The sequence below is a fragment of the Rhinoraja longicauda genome, chromosome 2 (genome assembly GCF_053455715.1).
Source record: "Rhinoraja longicauda isolate Sanriku21f chromosome 2, sRhiLon1.1, whole genome shotgun sequence".
In the NCBI taxonomy this organism is placed as follows: Eukaryota; Metazoa; Chordata; class Chondrichthyes; order Rajiformes; family Arhynchobatidae; genus Rhinoraja; species Rhinoraja longicauda.
The window spans coordinates 25,328,939-25,352,735 of record NC_135954.1 but is presented as its reverse complement, the minus strand read 5'-3'; the positions used below and the strand labels follow the sequence as shown (position 1 = coordinate 25,352,735).

At 40.6% G+C, this 23,797-nt stretch overlaps 1 protein-coding gene across 2 annotated transcripts in view; it reads right to left on the bottom strand.

Annotated features, from left to right (window-relative positions):
• Nucleotides 1-23,797, bottom strand: part of mpp7a (MAGUK p55 scaffold protein 7a) — a 368,390-nt gene that overhangs the window by 139,898 nt on the left and 204,695 nt on the right. For both annotated transcript variants that reach the window (XM_078415914.1, XM_078415920.1), the window contains one exon: nt 15,942-16,022. In XM_078415914.1, the coding sequence (XP_078272040.1) occupies nt 15,942-16,022 (81 nt within the window). The remainder of the gene's footprint in view (nt 1-15,941; nt 16,023-23,797) is intronic.

The following is a 23,797-nucleotide window of genomic DNA, read 5'->3' as shown; positions in this document are numbered from 1 at the left end:
ATCACATGCAGAAGAGAAGTGAGCTGAAGTGCCTGTTCCTCAGTTTTATCTGAAGATAGACACAAAAAGCTGGAGTAAGTGGGACAGGCAGCATCTCTGGAGAGAAGGAATGGGTGACGTTTAGGGTCGAGACCCTTCTTCAGACTGGTTTGGGATCCACTGTACCTCTGTTTTATCTGCTACGTTCAAGTCATAGCTGACATTAACTAAGATAGCTGTGGAACCTGGGGTCAATCATCCCCACCCAAGGACACTGCTGCACTATTTCCTCAGGACAGTCAAAGGTCCAATCTTCTTAAACTGCTTCATTAAGGATAACTGATTAGAATAGTCTAGCCAATTTCCCTTGACAATCAATGACATTCAAACTGCTAAGTCTCCCATTATTAACCAAAAGCTTAACTCCTGATATTTTTCAACACACACACGGCACAAAATAGGATACTCTCCACCAGTCTGGAAGAGCAACCAAACCCCAAGCTCAATACTTTCCAGGACAAAACTGTCCATTTATTTGCCAAACCATCCATCACATCCAAGCTTCAATCCCTCAGCACCAGCACCTCATGGCTGAAAACGGCCCATTCATAAATGCGCTGTAGTCACTTGTCTAGACAACTCCAAAAACACATCCAAAATCTGTCACCTTTACCACTATGAGAAATAAAGCCAGCAAGTGCATGTCACATATCCAAGTCACATATCATCCTGATTTGGAAATATATGACTTCCTCATTGCTGGGTCGAAATTATGGAATTTTCTATCCAATTGCACCTTGAGAATACCTTCACCAAGGTTTTGCATCGTAACTCACCACCACCTCTCATGGACAATTCAAGAAGTGCAACAAATATTGGTCTTGCCAGTGTCAATCACACAGACAAAGTGAATTCATTCAAAGGGTCTGAAATTGGGAAAGTGATGGAGATTCACTCAGTGCTAAGCAGTGATCCTGTTAGACATTATTTGCATGCTGACATAAGATAACAATTATAAGATAACAATTATTTAACCAAAACATATGCATCGACATTGGTTTTAATTGTTCTCAGTTTATTTAAGTTGGGGTTTGTCAAGAGGAAAATAACGTTTAGAAAATCTTAGCAAGTTTTCAGCCATGATGCTATTAATCGTTGATCTTTCAACATGATTGACTGGCAGCTCTGTTTTTTAAAACTTATTTGGGAGAGGGGCTGGTAGACTCTTGTGAACCAAAATCTGGAATGAGAATTAAGCAAAGGGGAGAGAAATAGGGAAGGAATTATATCTCTACTTCATGCATGAAAACCAGGATTTCTGATTAATCCAGGGATTATCATGACGACCTGGAAAGGATCATAGATTTATATTAAATAAAAAAGGAAAATTATACCACAGTAACTCACAAAATAAAAATACTTCTTAATTGGCTCTTTAAATTCAAACCAAATTGTTCTCTGTGCTTTAAAAGGGCTTAAAATATTTTGAAATAAAGATTCGTGTTTCTAAAATGGAATTAGTCTTGAGACTTGATACTGAAAGTCTCATAGGAAATGTGCTTTCAAAATTTCACTGCATTCATTACTGCTTCTATTTCTTTACTCAAGAAGAAACTGTCAAACACATATTAACTGTATTAACTGTCAGCACTTACAACTTCACAAGAAATCATGAACCAAAATGCCCAGACTATTGCAACTACCATATTTTAAGACCTTTTCCCTCCCCAAAAAAATCTATTCTTGGACAAGTTAAATTAAATATCTTTTGATTCTCAAGTCGTTGCTCTCAGCTCATTGAGTAAACATTGGCTCCCAGAACATTCCCGTCGGGACCATTCTCCTACTTCCCTGCCACATATTCTCCTGCACATGACCATTCATTTTGCCCTGCCCCCTAATTTTCTTGCCATGCATCTACTCTGGAGGTAATCTATCAAAAACAATTAACCTGCCAACAAGCATGTCTTTGGAATGTAGAAGGGAGTGATAGCAAAGGATAGAGGTCAGGTTTGCAAGCCTCCATGAGGTTTAGAGTAAAAGCATTTGAAATTTTCCAACAGTTACGAGAGGTTGTAGCCTCACTTTAGAATTCATTCTTTCTGCAAGTGGTCAGACCTCAAGAATTGTCTTCAATGAGTTCCGTACAACCAGCTTTTAAGAAGGTACAGAAGCTTGAAAGCATGCACCTCCAGACTCAGGAACAGCTTCTTCTCCTCTGTTGTCAGGTTTCTGGATGGTCGTTCCATAAACTAGGGCACTGTCTGATTCACCTCTACCCCCTTGCAAACATTGGATATTGTCTCTACAACTGGTGTGTTGCAATGTTGAGACCTTTTTTTCTGCACTCTGTTGACAGTAATAACTTTTTTCCCCAGGGTGGAACAATCAAATGCTAGAGGGCACAGTTTTAATGCGAGAGGGGTAAAGTTCAAGGGAGATGTGTGGGGCAAGTCTTTTTTTTACACAGAGGGTAACGCGTGCATGGAATGCGCTGCTGGAGGCAATGGTCAAGGCAGATATGATAGTGACATTTAAGAAACATTTGGATAGGCATATGGATGTGCAAGAAATGGAGGGACTGGATTATGTGCAGACAGATAGCCTGTTCCTGTGCTGTACTGATCTATGTTCTATATTATACTTCCCCCTTGCTCTACCTATTGCCTTTGTGTTTGACCTGATTGCATTTACATGTATGATTATCTGATCCAATTGGATAGCATGCAAAACAAAGCTTTTCACTGCACCCTGGGGTACATGACAATAATAAACCTAAACCCAATAAGATAATGCACCATCCACCAACACAGCAAGACAAAAATATTATTCTTGAAGACTGGGCCCAGAGGCCTGACTAAACAGAGGGCCCAACCTTGAGATATATGGAGAGAAAGGGTTTAGTGATATAGGCCAAACGCAGGCAAATGGGATTAGACCAGAATTCCAACTTGGTCAGAATGAAGAAGTTGGGCTGAAGTGCCTGCTTCAATGCCATGTAGCTCTATGACTCTAAGGCTGCAAGAAACTGCAGAGAATTGTGCACACAACCCAGTACTTCACGTCAATCAGTCTCCATCCCATTAATTCCATCTACATCTCATGCTGCCTCTGGAAAGTAGCCAACATAATCAAGGACAACTCACATCACAAATTTTCTCCCTTCTCCCCTTTCCTTTCAAGCAGAAGATACCAACGTTTGAGGCCACGTGCAAACAGATTCAAATACAGCTTCTTCCTCGCTGTCATCAGAACGAACCTCCCATATCGAGCACTACGTTTGTATTCCTGAGGTCCCAACCTACTTTAACTTGGCCCCTACTATTTTTTTTTAAACTGCCCTTTCTCTGCAGCTCTAACTTATATTCTGCACTGGTTTTTTTTCTCTTTTGCACTGCACTGATGTACTCAAGTATGGTTTAATTTACATGGATGGTACGCGAGACATAGCTTTTAATGCATCTCGGTTACTATTATGAACAATACCAAAATAACCATGAGGTTCAGCCTTGTTCCTGGATGATTTATTTGGCAAGGGAGCTGCGAGTTTCTAAGAAAGACTTGGACACCTGCACTATGTGCAGTAATAGGATCCTCTGGTTGTACTCAATGTTGCACATGTTCATGGAAGCCAACAATCAAATGCTTGAAACTTGCTTACTGACATCAATTAAATTTAAATTTCATCCAGGGATCAGCAACATCTGGGCAATGTGCTGAAATCACAAATCAGGTACAATAAACAAGCCCAGTGTTTGCAAGATCTGCCAGATTCTTTACATAAGGTATGGCCCTCAATAGAATAGCTTGCAATTGGTGTTATTCCAGGAAAGCTCCTGGAACGTTTACATAGAACATAGAACAGTAAAGCACAGGAACAGGCTCTTCGGCCTACAATGTTTGTGCCGAACATGATGCCAAGTTAAACTGATCTCATCTGCCTGCACAGGATCCATATCCCTCTATTCCCTGCACGTCCATGTGCCTTTCTAAAAGCCTCTTAAACATCTCTATCGTATCTGCTTCCACCACCATCCATGGCAATGCATTCCAGGCCACCACCACTCTTTACAGTGCCCTCCAAAATGTTTGGGACAAAGACCCATCATTTATTTATTTGCCTCTATATTCCACAATTTGAGATTTGTAATAGAAAAAAATCACATGTGGTTAAAGTGCACATTGTCAGATTTTATTAAAGGGTATTTTTATACATTTTGGTTTCACCATGTAGAAATTACAGCTGTGTTTATATATATTCCCCCCATTTCAGGGTACCATACATAATGTTTGGGACACATGGGTTCACAGGTGTTTGTAATTGCTCAGGCATGTTTAAATGCCTCATTAGTGCAGGTATTAGAGAGCTCGCAGCACTTAGTCTTTCCTCCAGTCTGTCCATCACTTTGGAGACTTTTATTGCTGTTTATCAACATGAGGATCAAAGTTGTGCCAATGAAAGTCAAACCTTAGGCTTACCAAAATCAACTGTTTGGAACAACATTAAGAAGCAAGATAGCACTGGTGAGCTTACTGATCGCAAGGGGACTGGCAGGCCAAGGAAGGCTTCCACAGCTAATGACAGAAGAATTCTCTCTACAATAATGAAAAATCCCCAAACACCTGTCCGACAGATCAGAAACACTCTTCAGGAGTCAGGTGTGGATTTGTCAATGACTACTGTCCGCAGAAGACTTCATGAACAGAAATACAGAGGCTGCACTGCAAGATGCAAACCACTGGTTAGCCGCTAAAATAGAATGGCCAGGTTACAGTTTGTCAAGAAGTACTTAAAAGAGCAACCACAATTCTGGAAAAAGGTCTTGTGGACAGATGAGACGAAGATTACCACCTCATCTGTGAAACACGGTGGTGGGGGTGTTATGGCCTGGGCATGTATGGCTGCTGAAGTTACTGGCTCTTATCTTCATTGATGTTACAACTGCTGATGGTAGTAACATAATGAATTCTGAAGTGTGTAGACACATCCTATCTGCTCAAGTTCAAAAAAATGCCTCAAAACTCATTGGCCGGCAGTTCATTCTACAGCCAAGACAATGATCCCAAACGTACTGCTAAAGCAACAAAGGAGATTTTCAAAGCTAAAAAATGATATATTCTTGAGTGCCAAGTCAATCACCCGATCTGAACCCAATTGAACATGTCTTTTTTAAGCTGAAGAGAAAACTGAAGGGGACTAGCCCCCAAAACAAGCATAAGCTGAAGATGGCTGCAATACAGGCCTGGCAGAGCATCACCAGATAAGACACCAATCAACCGGTGATGTCCATGAATGGAAGACTTCAAGCAGTCATTGCAGGCAAAGAATATGCAACAAAATACTACATTAAACTTTAGAAACAAAGAACTGCGGATATTGGTTAATACACAAAAGGACTCAACGTGCTGGAGTAACTCAGCAGGTCAGGCAGCATCTCTGGAGAACATGTATAGGTGACGTTTTGGTTGGAGACCCTTCTTCAGTCTGTTTGGGGAGGGGGTGGGGAAGAGAAAGAAGAAAGTTGGAAAAACGGAGACAGGTAATCAATCGACATAGGCAAGTGGGGATTTTTTGACAGGTTTAAAAGGCAGATTGTTACAACAAAAGCCAGAGATAGGAGGTGGGGTAGGTGTGGTAGAGTTGCAGATTGTGCTGACCGGGAGAGGAAAGTAGCAGGAAGGGGATGGAGTGGAGAAATTGGTGGGAGTCCAGATGAGGGACAGGGATTGGAAGAGGGGGTTGGGGTACTAAAAACTTTCCCCCTCTCAGCTTATAGCTATGCCCTCTAATGCTGGCCATTTCCACCGTGGGAAAAAGGTTCTGGCTGCCGACTCTATCTATGCCTCTCATAATATATTTTATATGCTTCTATCAAGTCTTCGTTCAACCTTAGACGTTCCAGAGAAAACAATCCAAGTCTTTCCAACATCGCCCTGCAGCTGAAACCCTCTAGCGTAGGCAGTTTTCTGGTAAACATACTTTCTTCACCCTCTCCAAAGCACCCTAATCAAACGAAAGCCTTCACATGGAAGTTACATTTCCAAGATCTGGGTCTGCCAGTAAATCTGGTCATTCCCCAGAAATGCCTCCAAAGGTACTGTACAAATGGAATGTTGTGTATTTGTTAATTATTCTGTTTTTGTAGCTGGAACCTGTGACCTGATTGTTAGGGGATCTGCTACAGTAACAGCTCCAGGTATATGCAAGAGAGATATACATCCTGTCAAGAGACAGAGAGGAGAATCAAGAGTCTTTTATTGTCATATGTCCTGACCATATTCAGTGGCACAATAGATATGCAAATATAGTACACTGAAAACACCACAACAACAAAAGTTCAATAGAAAGTGTGTGCACGCCTGCCCGTGTGTATGCCTACGTGTATATGCCTTTAATAGCCTGATGGTTGTAGGGAGGAAGCTACTCCTGAATCTTAACAGTTTTCAGGCTCCTATATCCTCTTCCCAATGGCAGGACTGAAATGAGAGTGTGGCCAGGGTGTTGTGAGTCTTTGATGATGCTCGATGCCTTTTTTAGGCTGCAACTCCTCCTGTTGGGGCTATGTGTCTTGTGTTCTTTTTTTCTATGACTGCTATGTAGTTTCGTTCGGTACTTCGGTACCGAATGACAAATAAAGCTCTGTTGTACTGTTATACTGTTATAGATCCCTTCGATGGTGGGGAGGTCAGTAACCATGATGGACTGGGTAGTGTTCACTACGTTTGACAATCTTCATCTTTCCTGGCCGTCCGAGTGGACAAACTAGGCTGTGGTGCAACCAGTCAATATGCTCTCCACTGTACACCATCAAGAGAGTATTCATTGATATACCAAATCTCCTGAATCTTCTAAGGAAGTAAAGGCACTGATGGGCTTTTGTTCATGATTGCATCAATGTGCTGGGTCCAGGACAGATCTTTAGAGATATGCACACCAGGAATATGAAGTCCTTGACTCTCTCCACCACTGTCTCATCGATGAAGACATATTTGTGGATCCTTGACCTTCCTCTTCCAAAGTTAACAATCAGTAACTTGCTTTTACTAACATTGTGGGCAAGGTTGTTATTCTGATACCATTCGGTCGGTCGAACAATCTCTTTCCTATACCCCAACTCATCGTCATCAGTAATTTGTCGAACAATGGTGGCATTATCAGCAAATTAAAAGATAGAGTTGGAACTGCATCCGGCTACATAGTCGTGAGTATAGAATGAGTAGAGCAGGGGCTGAGCATGCAACCTTGAGGTGATTGTGGTCTGTTGATAAGAAAGACAGCACGTTGGCGCAGTGGTAGCGTTGCTGCCTTACAGCGAATGCAGCGCCGGAGACTCAGGTTTGATCCTGACTACAGGCGCCGTCTGTACGGAGTTTGTACGTTCTCCCCGTGACCTGCGTGGGTTTTCTCCGAGATCTTCGGTTTCCTCCCACACTCCAAAGACGTACAGGTATGTAGGTTAATTGACTGGGTAATATGTAAAAATTGTTCCTAGTAGGATAGTGTTAGTGTGCGGGGATCGCTGGGAGGCGCGGACTTGGTGGGCCGAAGGGCCTGTTTCCGCGCTGTATCTCTAAATCTAAAATCTAAAATCTCGAAATCTAAAAAGTCCAGCTGTAGAGGGATACACAGAGACCCAGTTCGGTGAGCTTGGTAACCAGTTTGGAGGGGATGATGGTGTTGAATGCCAAGCTGTGCTTCAGTCTTACTTGCAAGCCTGCCCATCGGACATGTTTCTGGATACGATAGAGGCCTCCTCGGTGTTCCCAGGCACTGTACTTGCTGTACCTGTTATTCTCTGTGAGGCTGGGGATTCCCTTGCAATTGGGGATTCCCTTACAGTCGGCAGGCAGCGTCGTTGCCGTTGACAGCACCATTGCTGTCAGTAGATGGCGATAGCGCTAATCCATAAATGGAAGCAGTTTATTAGTTCCAGCACTGATTTGTGCTGTTTCTTTTATCCAAAAAAGTTCAGAACTTCTATATTTGATTCTTTGTTATTGTGCTGCTTGCAAAATGTTGCCAAAGGCACCATTTCTTTGGGTCTAATAACCAATTTTACTGTTTTCTGCAAATTTACTAATCATACCTTTACATTTTCTTCCATTTATACAGATGACAAACAACAGTACCAGCACATATCCCTGCTTTACACCATTTATTACAGATTTCCAGTCAGAAAAACTTCCTTCCAATACTAACCTCTGCATCCGACCAGTTAATTTTGGATCAAATTCATCAACATCCCTTGTGCTTTCATCTTCTGTGCCAGCTAAAATCTTTCCTGAAGTCCATTTAGACATCAGATCAAAACTGAACATAATGTTCCAAATGCGACCTTAGCAATGGCTTGTACAACTGCAACATAACATCCTAACTCATACTCAACCCTGACTGATGAAAGCCAGTGTGCTGAAAGCATTCTTCACCAACCTGCTTGCCTGTGAGACCACTCTCAGGAAACCAAATATGTACCCCTACTCTCTGTTTTACAACCCTCCCCAGACCCTACTGTGAAAGACCTACCCAGTTTGGCTTCACAAATTGAAGCACCTCCTACTTATCTGAATTAAATTCCATTTGGCATTCTTCAGACGTCTTACTCAGCTGATCAAGATGCTGCTGTTCCACGATCATTTTCTTCAGTGTCTAGGATACTAACCATGCCTTGCACATTCTCAGCAAATTGAAGAGCGTGGCACAGCTGTTGCCTTACAACACCAGAGACCCAAGTTCGATCCTGACTACAGGTGCTGTCTGTAACGAGTTTGTACGTTCTCCCTGTGACCGCATGGGTTTTCTCTGGGTGCTCCAGTTTCCTCCCCCACTCCAAAGGTGTATAGGTTTGTAGGTTTATTGGCTTTGGTAAAATTGTAAATTATCCCTCACGTGTAGGATAGTGTTAATGTACAGGGTGATCGCTGGTCGGTGCAGACTCGGTGGGCCGAAAGGCCTGCTTCCAAACTGCATCTCCAATGTCTAAATTGTTGACAAGGACAACAAACAGGTTTTCCACCTGTATTTGCTCAGCAGCCCAAACTTCACATAGTTAAACTTCTAATCGTATTTGCATTTAACATAATTGCAGGTCTTTTTGTTAGTTTCTGTGCAGTCCACTCATCTTATAGAATCACGGATTCTGTCATTGTGTAATAGATGAAAAATGAGTTGTTGTTCGATTTGGCCTAATTAAAACAGTGCAGGCCATCGACAGAAATGCCTGAATGGGAGTGGAATAGTGAATTACAGGCAGACAACCAGAAACTCAGGATCACCCCGGTGTACCAACGATCACCCAATCTGCTACCTAGACTAACTTTTTTCCCTCTTTCTCAGTTCTGATGAAGAGTCCCAGACTTTAAACATTAACTGTTTTTCTTTCCACAGATGCTGCCCGAACAGTTGTGTTTCTCTGGCATTTTCTGGTTCAATCTTAGATTTCCAGTGGCTATAATTTTATTTTCATTTACTGTTTACAGACATCCTCTTCTCTCTTTTAAGCACAATTAAAGGATTCTGTAGTACTATCTCACCAATGCAACAATCAATACTTTAATTGTTGATGACAACTTCCTGGACTTCCTCTGAACTGATTTTACAGATATAATTCCATTTTACCTCAAGAAACCTGCTTCATCTGTACTGACAGTTCTCCATTTCTGCTGCCCTATCACATCAATTAACATTGTTCTATTGAGAACCATGTCATAGTTTCCCTTTAAGGTGATCGTACTCTACTTATGTAGGTAGAGTTTGCAAATAAGTTGGAAATGGCTGTAATTAGTAAATAAAGTGGCTTATAAAATACATGGCCAAATTCTGTACTTAAGATTACATTAAATGAATTGAAACTTAATTTCAATACTTTCATTTTGTTGCTGGAAACATAAAAGGCTAGACCACTTTAATGTCTCTTGACAAATTTTCCAATGTAAAAGTTGATATTGGGAATACTGCCCTTCACAGGCAGAAGTATCAACATTGGACAGTTAGTGGTATTTTTAAGTTTACAAAGAATTCATTTTTCACCAAATTCAGTGGAAAAGACCGCAACTGGATCTTAATACGACTAGACAAAAATATTCACTTGGATCATGCTCTGTAGACTAAGCAAAAAACTACTTTCAGAAATGTGCATAAAGGGTACTTTTTGAAACAACATTTCTGGTTTTCTAAGTAACTTGTTTGAAGCACATCACTGTTTACCTCCACAATTCCCTGGCCAAAGGTTCCTTGCAATGAAATTGGTAACACTTATCATACCAGAATACTTTGCAGTTGAAAAGAGAGACTTTAGAACACACAGAGGCAATAAAAAGACCACTCACTTTTTAAAGGCTCCTTATTAAACCTCCTTTCTTAATATAAACTATAACTCAATTATGTCACTTCCTGAGATTAGTGTCTTAATATTTCTTGAACTGAAGCAACCTCAGTGCTGATTTGTTTTTCCAATGAAGCAGGAAACCTTGTTCATAACTTGTTTTGCCTCTTTTGCAATTCTTTTAAATAATGATCAACACATGATCTGATTTTGTAATAGCTTACTGAAACTGTATCTTAGACTTGCTGTGTAACATGGACAATAATTTGCATTATTTAAACCATTTTTACTATTCTATTTTTCAACCAAAGTAAATAAACTAATTTGCTCACATTATATCCACAACCTTCTTGCTCCCAACCATTTGTTGGGTCAATTTTACGCACTTAGTCGTCTAACAACACTGCATGCTTCTTGCCATTATTTTTCTAAACTGTGAATAACAACTTAATTTACTCCTCATTATAATCATTTGTAAACTGAGACTTAAGTATCGAGATACCCTACCAATTTAAAAACGACCTGGTTAATCCTACTGTGTTTTGAGCCCCTAAACAAAATCTGCACTAATCGTTTGCTCTAAACTTGTATAACAAACTCGAATGAGCCATTTTAGCAAGAGCAAGTGAAAATCCAAACACCCGTTAATTGCCCCTTAACAATCCTGTCTCGTGAAATCTAATAGTTTGTCAAACACTATTATCTTTTTAAAATGTGTTACTCTATCTAATTATATTGCAATTATTTTAACTGCTCCTTTATTCCTGATAACAGATTACAGTGTATGTGGTAGACACAAAATGCTGGAGTAACTCAGCGGGTCAGGCAGCATCTCTGGAGAGAAGGAATGGGTGACTTTTCGGGTCGAAACCCTGTGAAGGGTCATTCAACTGCTCATTTAACCCTCAGAAGGGTCTCAACCCAAAACATCACCCATTCCTTCTCTCCAGAGATGCTGCCTGTCCCACTGAGTTACTCCAGCTTTTTGTGCCTATCTTCGGTTTAAACCAGCATCCGCAGTTCCTTTCTACATACTGTCTTGAAACTGTCTGGAATACTTGCTCAAGCCTTGAACACACACACATGAAACTACTTCCCTTAATCACTCTTTATGATTCAATTTGATTGGTAGCTGCTTGGAAACATAAATCTTACCACGATAAATTGATTATAAATCAATCTGAGATATTTTAACTTTCATTTTTTGTTAGCTGATCTCCACCTTACATCCACAGCAAGATTCCAATACATTTGTCCTTTATCAATCTTATGGTTGGCATTCGCTGGCTGGTATGCTTTTTGGAAGCTGTTCATCGGCATGTCTAAGAACATGCCTTGGTACTAGAGAACAAACTGGAAGTATGTAGGCAGGGGCGGAACGTACAGCCTCAGGTTTACATTACACATGTACAAACTCAAGTCATAACATAGTACCACATAGGCACAACTTCAGGAGGAAAGTGATAACTGGGAGAAGTCCAAATAAAGTTCATGGAACACCTACAAACTTGAGAAACCGTTGATGTGGCAAAAAAATGACTTTGTTTCCCTTCTGTCAGACCAAAGTTTGTAGTCCGGAGGCTGTCTTTACCTTCACAAACATTGTAGCGAGGAGAAATTTATTTCATTGCTCAGTAAACATCAGATGCAGCCCTCATGAATATTAGGAATTGTGGTCAAAGATATTCAGGGAAATGTTGGCCTTCCCAGAATACCTATGCCTAGGTGAATAAATAATAAAATAAATTATCAGTAACTATAATCCTAATTACTTTTATGTTACTTCCATGAATTTGGACAGAACTTGACCAATAATAGTTGTAATTATTTTAATCAAATTTAAAAGATAAATTGTGATGTATTTATAGCAATTCAGTGTGAATGAATATTAAAGTCTTGGCCACCACCATTTCAAAAACTTGTGTTTCCAGTCCTGCAGTCAGAATGAATCTTGACATTGTCTTTCTGAACTTGGCTGATGCTAGTGTTGTGAACTCGTATTTTTCAGGGTTATTTTGCTTTGCCAGATTCTTTTCAGCTGTTACCAAGTTACCAAACAAGCTCTACAAGGCACGGTCCAAGGCAACTGAGATCGTTTCATATGAACCAAAAACATTTTCAAAGAAATTTTACAAGAAATAGTGAAAAAAAATGTAAATAAGCATGTGAGCAGAAATTTCAATTAATCTTCATTTCAAAGGTTATACTGCCACAGTTGCCTAACTTGGCATCATGTTGCGGATGACACGAAGCTGGGGGGCAGTGTTAGCTGTGAGGAGGATGCTAGGAGGCTGCAAGGTGACTTGGATAGGTTAGGTGAGTGGGCAAATGCATGGCAGATGCAGTATAATGTGGATAAATGTGAGGTTATCCACTTTGGTGGCAAGAACAGGAAAGTAGACTATTATCTGAATGGTGGCCGATTAGGAAAAGGGGAGATGCAACGAGACCTGGGTGTCGTGGTACACCAGTCATTGAAAGTAGGCATGCAGGTGCAGCAGGCAGTGAAGAAAGCGAATGGTATGTTAGCATCCATAGCAAAAGGATTTGAGTATAGGAGCAGGGAGGTTCTACTGCAGTTGTACAGGGCATTGGTGAGACCACACCTGGAGTAATGCATACAGTTTTGGTCTCCTAATCTGAGGAAATACATTCTTGCCATAGAGGGCATTCTATGGCAAGAATGTATTTCCTCAGATTAGGAGACCAGATTGATTCCTGGGATGGCAGGACTTTCATATGAAGAAAGACTGGATACTCGGCTTGTACTCGCTGGAATTTAGAAGATTGAGGGGGGATCTTATAGAAACTTACAAAATTCTTAAGGGGTTGGACAGGCTAGATGCAGGAAGATTGTTCCTGATGTTGGGGAAGTCCAGAACAAGGGGTCACAGTTTAAGGATAAGGGGGAAGTCTTTTAGGACTGAGATGAGAAAGTTATTTTTCACACAGAGAGTGGTGAATCTGTGGAATTCTCTGCCACAGAAGGTAGTTGAGGCCAGTTCCTTGGCTATATTTAAGAGGGAGTTCGATGTGGCCCTTGTGGCTAAAGGGATCAGGGGTATGGAGAGAAGGCAGGTACAGGATACTGAGTTGGATGATCAGCCATGATCATATTGAATGGCAGTGCAGGCTCGAAGGGCCGAATGGCCTACTCCTGTACCTACTTTCTATGTTTCTATGTTCCGCATGAACACGGTGGGTCACGGTGCTTCCTGTGCTGCTCTATGTTCTAAATCATCATTCTCATTTTCGATTTATTTGTTGATGGTATTGTGCCACACACATTGAAAACTAAAATAAAACACTTTTACCATTGTGCTGGTCAGAATGGTGTAGTCTGGAAGTAGCATGGCTGCTGAACTGCAATGTGTGATTTCAATCCACCCATGGAAATTTATCAAAAATGTAAAAATGAAGTCTTAAAGAAACATTGAAATACAAAATCTTCCGAACATACAACTACTGTAGAACTTCAAAAATATAATAACAGTTTGCAGCAACAAACATCAACCTATGAGCAATGGAAGATTATCATACTCAAGTACTGTCAATTCAGACAAGACCAAAAAATCATTAACATTGTGCTGGAAAGAACTATGCTTTATTTCTTGCTCAATTCTTGTTATCCAAAGATAGGTCGTATGTCATATGCCAAAACCAATGGCAAAATCAGAACTGTATCATACACCTAATGCGAAGCAAATCTACAAAAAGTGACTATACTTCTTAAATGACGCAAAAACTATTTGAGAAAATAGTTAACACAGTAGATTATGTCATTTTACGCTAAATCAGCTCAATAGGTTCAGCCCTTGAGGTCCAAATTAGATTGTGATGCTGCCGCTAACCTTCTAAGAAAGCTGCCCGCACAAAAGAAAATCAGTGCAGGGTTTATCACCATCCTTCCAGATGTTAGTTTCACTCTGATGACAGCCACAGAGTATCTCGGTCACCCAAGCAACAGTGATGCCATCAAACAAGCCAAGTTAATAATCACATTGAAGACCTTGCAAATAACAAACTACAACAGACAAGATCTAACATTTTAAACATTTCACAGGGAACAAAATAACAATTGTATTGCTCATGAGTTAAATATAGAAGGTAAAGTAACAATCTCGGAAAATAATATTTTTAAAAAGGAACTTTTTAGTTATCAGGAAGACAATAGGCATTTATTCTGCCTTAACATCGAAACATAGAAAATAGGTGCAGGAGGAGGCCATTCGGCCCTTCGAGCCAACACCGCCATTCATTATGATCATGGCTGATCATCCACAATCAGTAACCTGTGCCCAACTTCTCCCCATATCCCTTGATTCCACTAGCCCCCAGAGCTCTATCTAACTCTCTGAAATTCAAGGAACTCCAGATACTGGTTTACAAAAAGAGACACAAAGTGCTGGAGTAACTTTGTTGGGTCAGGCAGCATCTCTGGAGGACATGGACAAGTGACATTTCGGGTCAGGATACCTTCTGCAGACTACAAAGGATACCGGCACAAAACATCACCTATCCCTGTCCTCCACAGATGCTTAACCCGTTGAGTCACTCCAGGGCTGGAGACTAGATTTAACCTGATTGCCAGAGCTGAGAGGCAGCAACTCCACGAGCTGTGCCAGTGCTTAACACAACTTGGCCAATGAGAAAAACTTTATCCTTGCCATTTGGTGCACAATCAAATCTTGTTCAATATCCAACTACAAATGAAAAATCTAAACTTGATAGTTGCAAATGGTGTACCACTTGAGTCTTTCAAGTTAGGCACTATCCATATTTATTGTCTCCAACCCATTTTTTTAAATGATCAGCTTGGATAGAAATAAATTCCTCAAGAATAAAGAATGAATCAGAAGAAACTAAAAATGTATTGCTCATCTGGACTATGAGAGATAACCAGGTTGCGAATAGCTTGTCTCCAAACGTAATTACGGAGTTAATGGCTTAGGTCAAGGACCCTTCAACTTTTCTTTGGCCTAAAATGTTTCTCTTTCGACAGATGCTACCTGGGCTGCTCAGTGTTTCCAGCATATTCTGTTTTGATTTCAAATTAAAAATGTTAGGATTCCCTAACATCAATCATGAAGCCCTTTGAGGCCAAATGAGTTATCTAAATCATAAATGTATAGTGATAACAAACTGTTCAATTAGATGTTTTAGGTTCTCTTCTGTCCAATGCACAAAAAATAAAGCTAAAGTATTTTCTATGTCATATTCAATATTTTGAGTGCACAGATATATAGATTTCCCAACTGTAAACCTAAGGAGATTCTTTTCACACAAAGGGTGGTGAGTGTATAGAACGAGTTGCCCGAGGTTGTTGTTGAGGCAGGTACTGTTGCATTGTTTAAGAAACATTTAGACAAGTATTTGGATAGGACAGGTTTAGAGGGATATGGGCTAAATGCAGACAGGTGGGATGTATAGATGGGACATGTTGGTCAGTGTGTGGGTAGGTTGAGCCGAAGGGCCTGTTTCCACGCTGTAAGACTCTATGACTCTATCCAAAAGTTCAAAAATGCATCCCTATGGTTGATTCAGATTTTAGTTTTGCAATCCTTACTTATGTCATACCACCTGCAAAAAAACTCAAAAGGTTACTGAGACAACATGCTCATACAAGTAACATTCCCTCACCTTGAGATGTGGCTGTGACAGCAGTTTCACCAGTTCTCTTATCTCAACATTCATGGGTGTGTTGAGCAGATCCTCAGTGAGCTATTAAAAAATGAGAAGATACAAAAACAGCAGTTAAATGTGAGCTCTCTGATATAGTTGCGACATTTGAGAATTGTGCTTGGTAAAAGTCATTATTTTCCAGGCTGTTTCAATGACAGACAGCAAGAAGGAAAACAGACCATTAATCTTTTTTTCTAGCCCTCTATGGAACAGCTTTGGCAAAGACCTTCAGTGCACTTTATGGTATATAGTGACCCTATAGAAAGACCAAGCACTGATTTATTAGAAGGATAAATATGAGAACTAACTCCACGAAAAAAAATATTTACATACAAAACATGGATCTCTGAAATGCCGTGTTTCTCCATGACATTTACTTTGCATTTGGCTCTCAGTTCTATGATAAGGTCTGGGTATGGAATGCACCCCCAATACTCTAGATCAGTTTGCTTTATTCTGCCTCAGACAGAATGATAACATGCTGAAAATGGGATTCCCTTTGCATTGCTTCAAGCCTGCAAAGCAGAACCAACTGCATCTTGTCAATTTGGTGTCAACCAATTTTCCATAGCTGCAGTTCCCAACACTTTATTTAATACAGTTAAATAAAATGGATTGCACTTTCTGTTTCATGTGATAGTTTCAAGTAGTTGGACGGATACTGAACGCATTCCTAAATGATGGATACCCAACAGGGAATTACTTATTCTAGAACAATGCTTCATAGACCCCAGTCATTTAAAAACCTCCGAAAGTAGTTCTCACCAAACAAATGTGCAGCATCATTGTACTCCGTTGTTTTTAATTTCATCTGTAAATTGTTAATATTGAACTGAAGGTGACATAATCAACCTGTTTTACGTAGTTACCTTGCGGTTGCACCAAAATTCTACCCTTGGTTGCAAAATGTTATTATCGACATCCTGCCTCTCCCACATATCATTCATAAACAGAAAGTTACTATACTGACTCTCCATTACAACAGTCAACACCATAACATAATCTTGTCCTTAACATTAATATGATGCATATGCATGTATTGATTTTTGCAAGATCACCTTGTTAAATCATTCATTACATATTCTGTGTAAAGCTCCAGAATCAAAGTTCCTCACCACCAGCTTATTCAAAGAAAAATATATCTTTATGCCTGGAACTGATCTCAAAACGAATCCCAGTAAGCATAAGGGCTGCCCCATACCAATCTCTGAAAAATCACTTGATCTGATTCACAACCACGAGTGAAACACCCATGGATGACATAGTTGTTTCCAGTTTTTCCAAGCCTCTGAGCTCCATCTTGCTACCAAAGTTCTGTCATACCTAATATTTCCATTAGCTGTGTATCCTCACCGACCTCTCTGACCTCTTCACAGGAATAAAAACTGCCACCTGCTCTCTGGACCCCATCCCCTCCAGCTTTGTCAAGGCCTGCCTTCCTGCTCTCTCTCCACTTATCACTGCAACAATAAACTCCTCCCTGTCCACTGGCATCGTCCCGCCATCCCTCAAAATCGCTGCTGTCACCCCCATTCTGAAAAAACCTGGTCTAAACCCTGACACCCCAAACAACTTCAGACCAATCTCCAACCTACCCTTTCTGTCCAAAGTTTTGGAACGTGCTGTAGCTTCCCAACTCAAATACCACCTCTCTACCAATAACTTGTATGAAACTTTCCAATCCGGATTCCGCTCAAACCACTGTACTGAAACTGCGCTCCTCAAAATCACAAACGACATTCTCCTCTCCTCCGACGCTGGCAACCTCAACATCCTCATCCTACTTGACCTCAGCGCCGCCTTTGACACCATAAATCACTCCATTCTCCTCACCCGACTTGAAACCTCCCTTAACATCACCGGCACAGCCCTATCCTGGTTCAAATCTTACCTCTCTGACAGACACCAGTTCATCTCCATTAACAACTGTAAATCCCCCACCGCTCCCCTCCCCCAAGGTGTCCCCCAAGGCTCAGTCCTTGGCCCCCTCCTCTTCATCCTCTACCTGTTCCCCCTTGGTCAATTAATCCGCCGTCATGGTCTCAACTTCCACTGCTTCGCCGATGATATCCAGCTCCTCATCTCCACCAAGTCAATCTCCCCCACCATACACTCTACACTGACAAACTGCATTACTGAAATAAAATCTTGGCTTCAATCAAACTTCCTCAAACTCAATTGCAACAAATCTGAAATCATCATCATTGGTCCAAAAACGCTCACCAAATCCACCCAAAACTTCATCCTCAACATTGATGGTCTCCCAGTATCCACCTCACCTCACATCCGGAATCTTGGAATCATCCTTGATCAAACCCTCTCCTTCGACAAACACATCAAACACATCACAAAGACAGCCTTCTTCCACCTCAAAAACATTGCCCGTCTCCGTCCATCCCTCTCCTCCACAGCTGCAGAAACCCTCATCCACGCCTTCATCACCTCCCGTCTGGACTACTGCAACAGCCTCCTCTATGGCGCACCCTCAAAAATCATCAGTAAACTTCAATACATTCAAAACTCCGCTGCCCGTCTACTCACACACACCTCGATCCGTGACCATATCACCCCCGTCCTTTATAAACTCCACTGGCTCCCCATCCCCCAGAGAATCCAGTACAAAATCCTCCTCATAACCTACAAAGCCCTCCATAACCTGGCCCCATCCTACCTGACCGACCTCCTCCACAGGCACACTCCCACCTGCACCCTCCGCTCTGCCGCTGCCAATCTCCTATCCCCCCACATCCGGACTAAACTCAGATCCTGGGAGGACAGGGCTTTCTCCATCGCTGCTCCCACCCTATGGAACTCACTACCCCAAACCGTTAGAGACTCCCCCACACTCACCACATTCAAAACCTCGCTGAAGTCTCACCTGTTCAGTACTGCCTTCAACCACTGAAGGTCACCTCACCTTCTGTCTCCTTTCTCTGTTCATTTATTTATTTACTTATTTATCTATTTATTCATTTCCCTATGTTCTCAAAATCTCTGTAAAGCGTCTTTGAGTATATGAAAAGCGCTATATAAATAAAATGTATTATTATTATTATTATTATTATAATGAAACAAAAATATTTCATCCCCTTTCATTCACCTACTTTTACATCTTTTTCTGTCTGGCCAGTGCATGCATCTTGCTCATTTCATTCCATCCTTACTGACAGATTCTCCAGATGAAATAGTCTCCTTCGCTACCTTTCAACTTAAAAAGAATAATAGATAACTGCCACTTATCATAGAAAAGAACTCCACTTGTGCTCGAAAAAATGTGAAAAATACACTTGGCATTTGACATCTTTGAAAAGGATAAAATATTAATGTCTTCAAACCTCACGTAACCACAGTTATTAAAGCTGTGTTTACCAAAGCTTTGAACACACCATGAACAGTTCAATGCCAAACTGGAAGTACTATCAAAAACATGACTTTAAATATCCCTCTACCCATGTTCTCAACTTGCATTTCCTCTCTCATTTCCCTTCATGGCCATTCAGCATTCATTGCATCCATAAAATCCATCTCCATCAACCCGATTTACTCAAAACACCAACTGCCTCACTTCACCTGGAACAACCAAGTCGATAAATGGGTTTCCATCCCCAGATGTTGTTTTCTTCTCCTTCAAACATGCCAGAATCATACCTGCCCTCAACAAAGAGAATTCACAAGGGTTTGCAAATCATTGCGCAATCTTCACTTTCTTTGCTCAAGTTATTGAATATGCTGTTGCCTTTCAAACCTATTTCCAAACTTATTCATCTCTATTTTGAACTGATTATACCTGCCACACTCCTGAACCAGGTTTCATTTAAAGTCTCAATATTATAAATTAGCAAAGGTACATCATGCTTCTTAAACAGACTGCACCTTCTGGCACACCTGAACATTTTAACCTCTTCCGTCAATTCAATTAATCACAAATCTCTTATCACTCACCGCCAATTGTCGTTCAAATATCCACCCTTGGCCTCCAGGATCAGCCAGCCCTCGGTGGCATCATCCAGAAATACATCGGACGTCACACATGAAGATGCTCACCTCTATCTCATCCCCATTTAAATTTGCCGTTGCTTCTAGTTCGTCATATTCCTTGCCAGATGTCAATACGGTAGATCAAGATATTTCAAAATATTGAAATTAAGTCCATTGTATGAACTCTGCCATGCATTCCACCAATGACATCTCTTTTCCAGGCAAACCAAGCAATCTATCTGTCCTGGGCCTCCTCAATTGCCAGTGTGAGGCCACGCACAAATTGGAGGAAAAACACCTCATATTTTGCATGGGTAGTTTGCAACCTAGAGGAATGAACGTTGAATTCTCTAATTTTAAGTAAGATATACAAACATTCCCCTCCCCCTCCCCCTTCTTATCTCGTCCTCCATTAAAAGATGGTTAACCAGTTCCATATTTTGCAACAATGTATCCCTCTTGGAATCACATCATCCTAAGTCAAGAATTGGCCTATCAGGAAATCCCCTGCCTGAGGTTATCTGTTGCCAGCCTTTATTTGTCCTGATTGCTTCCAGTTCCTGCTCCCCTCCCACCCTCCTACAATCAGTCTCAAGAAAGGTCCCAGCCTAAAACATCACCTATTCATTTTCTCCAGAGGTGCTTGCCACTGAGTTACTTCAGCATTTTGTTGTCTATCTCAGGCAAATCACAACTCTGGTGTATCTGACCAGAATGAGCTTTGAATGACTTATCCTATCGATTGCCAAGGAACCCATTTCCACCTATGATACACCATTGTTTTCTTTTCCTCCAACTGAAGCAATTGCAGAGATTTGTTACCATTAGACTTGACTGTTCCCATATCTCCTGGCAAGCCTCCAATTTTCAATCCAACAACTTATCCAAACTTTGATCCTTTTATCCTGAGTTACATAACTCCAACAGCAAAAACACATTAATTTCAATATACTGGGTAATTTTTCCTGGTAAATATTCTTGATATTGAGAGTAATCATTTCAATATCCCCACTCGTTTGACAGAATTGTATTCTAGCATCTCATTCGTCCTCCCTAGTGCACTTTCATGACAAAGCTATAAATAATATCAGAAACCATACTTGTAATCAAATGATGAAGAGATTTCTATGAAATATTTTTCTTTATTCAACTTTAACATCCAAAGGTCTGGCTGCTAAGCCTCTCGTAGATAACAGTAAAGCGTTTATGGATATGCTCTGACAGAAGATGTAAACTGCTATTGAGTTTCATAATCCATCGAAGAGTTGTAAAGAAAAACTTGATGCGTTGACCAGGTTTTAATTTTTTTTACCTTGCAATATTTAAACAATGGGAGGAAAAAAACTGAAACCTGGCCAATGCATTATTTTTATTTTATATCCTGGCATAGATTACGCACATCTCCAACTGATTAATGCAACTACAATACACATTTTTAATTTGATCTCAACCTGCAAGTCGTATTCATACTTTTTTCCCCTGCCCAAGAGACACGTCAGCGTGCTGGTGAGGCACTGAGAGGGTGAGGCTTCCAACAGCATTTGTAGCGACATTTACATGTTGACGTACAAAGAAGTGTTGAGAATGGATGAAGTAGTGAAACTCGGCCAATTTTACATATTAATACTTTTCAAATAAACCATCCAGCAATGTACACATGCTAAGTAAAAAAATCTGCTGGTGATGTTTTGTTGGGACACAAGATATTCTGTATTACATATATTGGGGGAAGGGGAAAGGGGAAATTAACTCAAATTCAGTCATCAATCCTAATTTTCTGATTTGTTTATATTACCACTGTGCACTCAATTTTGGCAAACAGCTTATTTTTCAAGCCAATAAAACCAATTTCATGGCAGGCAATTGGTGCATGTGTTATCACCATGACCAACTAAGTTATACTGTGAATTTAATAGATGTCTGTTTGATTTTGCCCAAAAAAAATCTTGTCTTCCCCTCTCATTTTCTGATTGTCAAATAGTTTCCATCTTGGCTCGTCTCCATTCACTCTGCCCCCAACATGTCATTGCCAACTCCATTCTGTGGTAATGTCTTTATTTTCTTCATCTTTTACATTTAAAAGCTCTCACATAATAAATGCTGCTCTCTGTGCACCTCTCTCACTGCCTACTCAGCACTCTGGTTTTCACACTCTTTCCATCTCAATAGTCTACATTTTGTGGGTTTGGTGGCGCCAGCAGTTACCTGATTCATCACCCTTGCCTACAGACTTTCTATGGACTTCTTGGACTGGAAATTCCTGTTAGCAAATGATTTTTTTAAAAGCCATTGACAGTGAATGAATATCTTCTCAGCCAATCAAACAATCGTTCAACATTACAAGAGCGACAGAATCAGGAAATCCACAAATTATATTCAGTGGCAAGTCAGGAAAATAAAAAAGCGAAAGACATAGAGAAAGACAGATACAGAGAAAGAGACAGAGCGAGACAGAGAGAGGCGGAGAGAGAGAGACGGAGAGAGAGAGACAGACGGAGAGAGACAGAGACAGAGATGAAGAGAGACAGAGACAGAGTCAGATAGAGAGAAAGAAAGAGAGAGAGAGAGAGAGAGAGAGAGAGAGAGACAGAGAGAAAGAGAGAGACAGAGAGAAAGAGAGAGACAGAGACAGACAGAAAGTAAAAGAGAGACAGAAAGTGAAAGAGAGAGCGAGAGCGAGGCTGTGAAATAGATGTGTCCCAACCCACACAAAAGATCCAACTAAATGAAATATCACTGACCATTTTGCTTTACAAGTCCAACATGACAATAAAATGACAACATTCTATTCACATCACATTATACAAATCAGATACTCGTTTTTTTACACCAAGGGTGGTAAGCCACCAGAGGAGGGAGGCAGGTACGATCACAACGTTTAAAAAACATATGGACAGGTAAATGGATAGGATAGGTTTGGAAGAATATGGGCCAAATGCAGGCAGTTGGGACTAGTGTAGATGGGGCATGTTGGTCGCTGTAGGCAAGTTGGGCCACAGGGCCTGTATGACTGTAAGATTCTATGACCCACTGGCTAAACTTTCCACTTCTGCAAACAAATGCACAACTTAACTTCTCTATCAAATCAAGATTACCCAGGGAATGTACGAACAATTCACTCAAAATAGATTTCAGTTGAGCAGCTTATTGTTGGAACTATTTCTAATCAATTTTGCTTCCTAATTATCCTGTGAAATAAATCTCAATTGAGTAAACGGATTCTCTGAAAATTATCTTTCAAAACCATAGAAAAGCAAGAGCACAGAAGGAAATCATTAATCCTTTGGAATCCATCTCAGATCTCTGCTGCAACAATCCACTTAACCACACATCCCATCTTTCGCCACAGGTTGGCACATTCTTTAAGTCTTTCAAGTTCTAATTTAAATTGAAATCCAGGGCTGAATCAGTCCCTACTGCATGTCAGGCAACACATTCCAGATGCTCAACGCCCTCTGAATAAAAAAAATTAGAGTTCACCTTATAGATTCTTTAGATTAAATAATAATAATAATAATAATAATAATATTCATTTATTGTCATTGCAACGAGTACAACGAAATTAAAAAACAGCCAATCCTGACGGTGCGTACAAACATATATGCAATAAATGCAAAAACAAATAAATACATAAATACAATTAAATTAAGTACAAGATTTTTTAACGGTGTTGCCTAGTGCACAGGTAGTGTTCAGTTCTCGTATGGCCCTGGGGTAAAAACTGTTCTTAAGTCTGTTTGTTCGGGATTTGATTGACCTGAAACGTCGACCAGAGGGCAGATGAACAAACAGACGGTGGCCGGGGTGGGATGGATCTTTTATTATTTTGCCTGCTC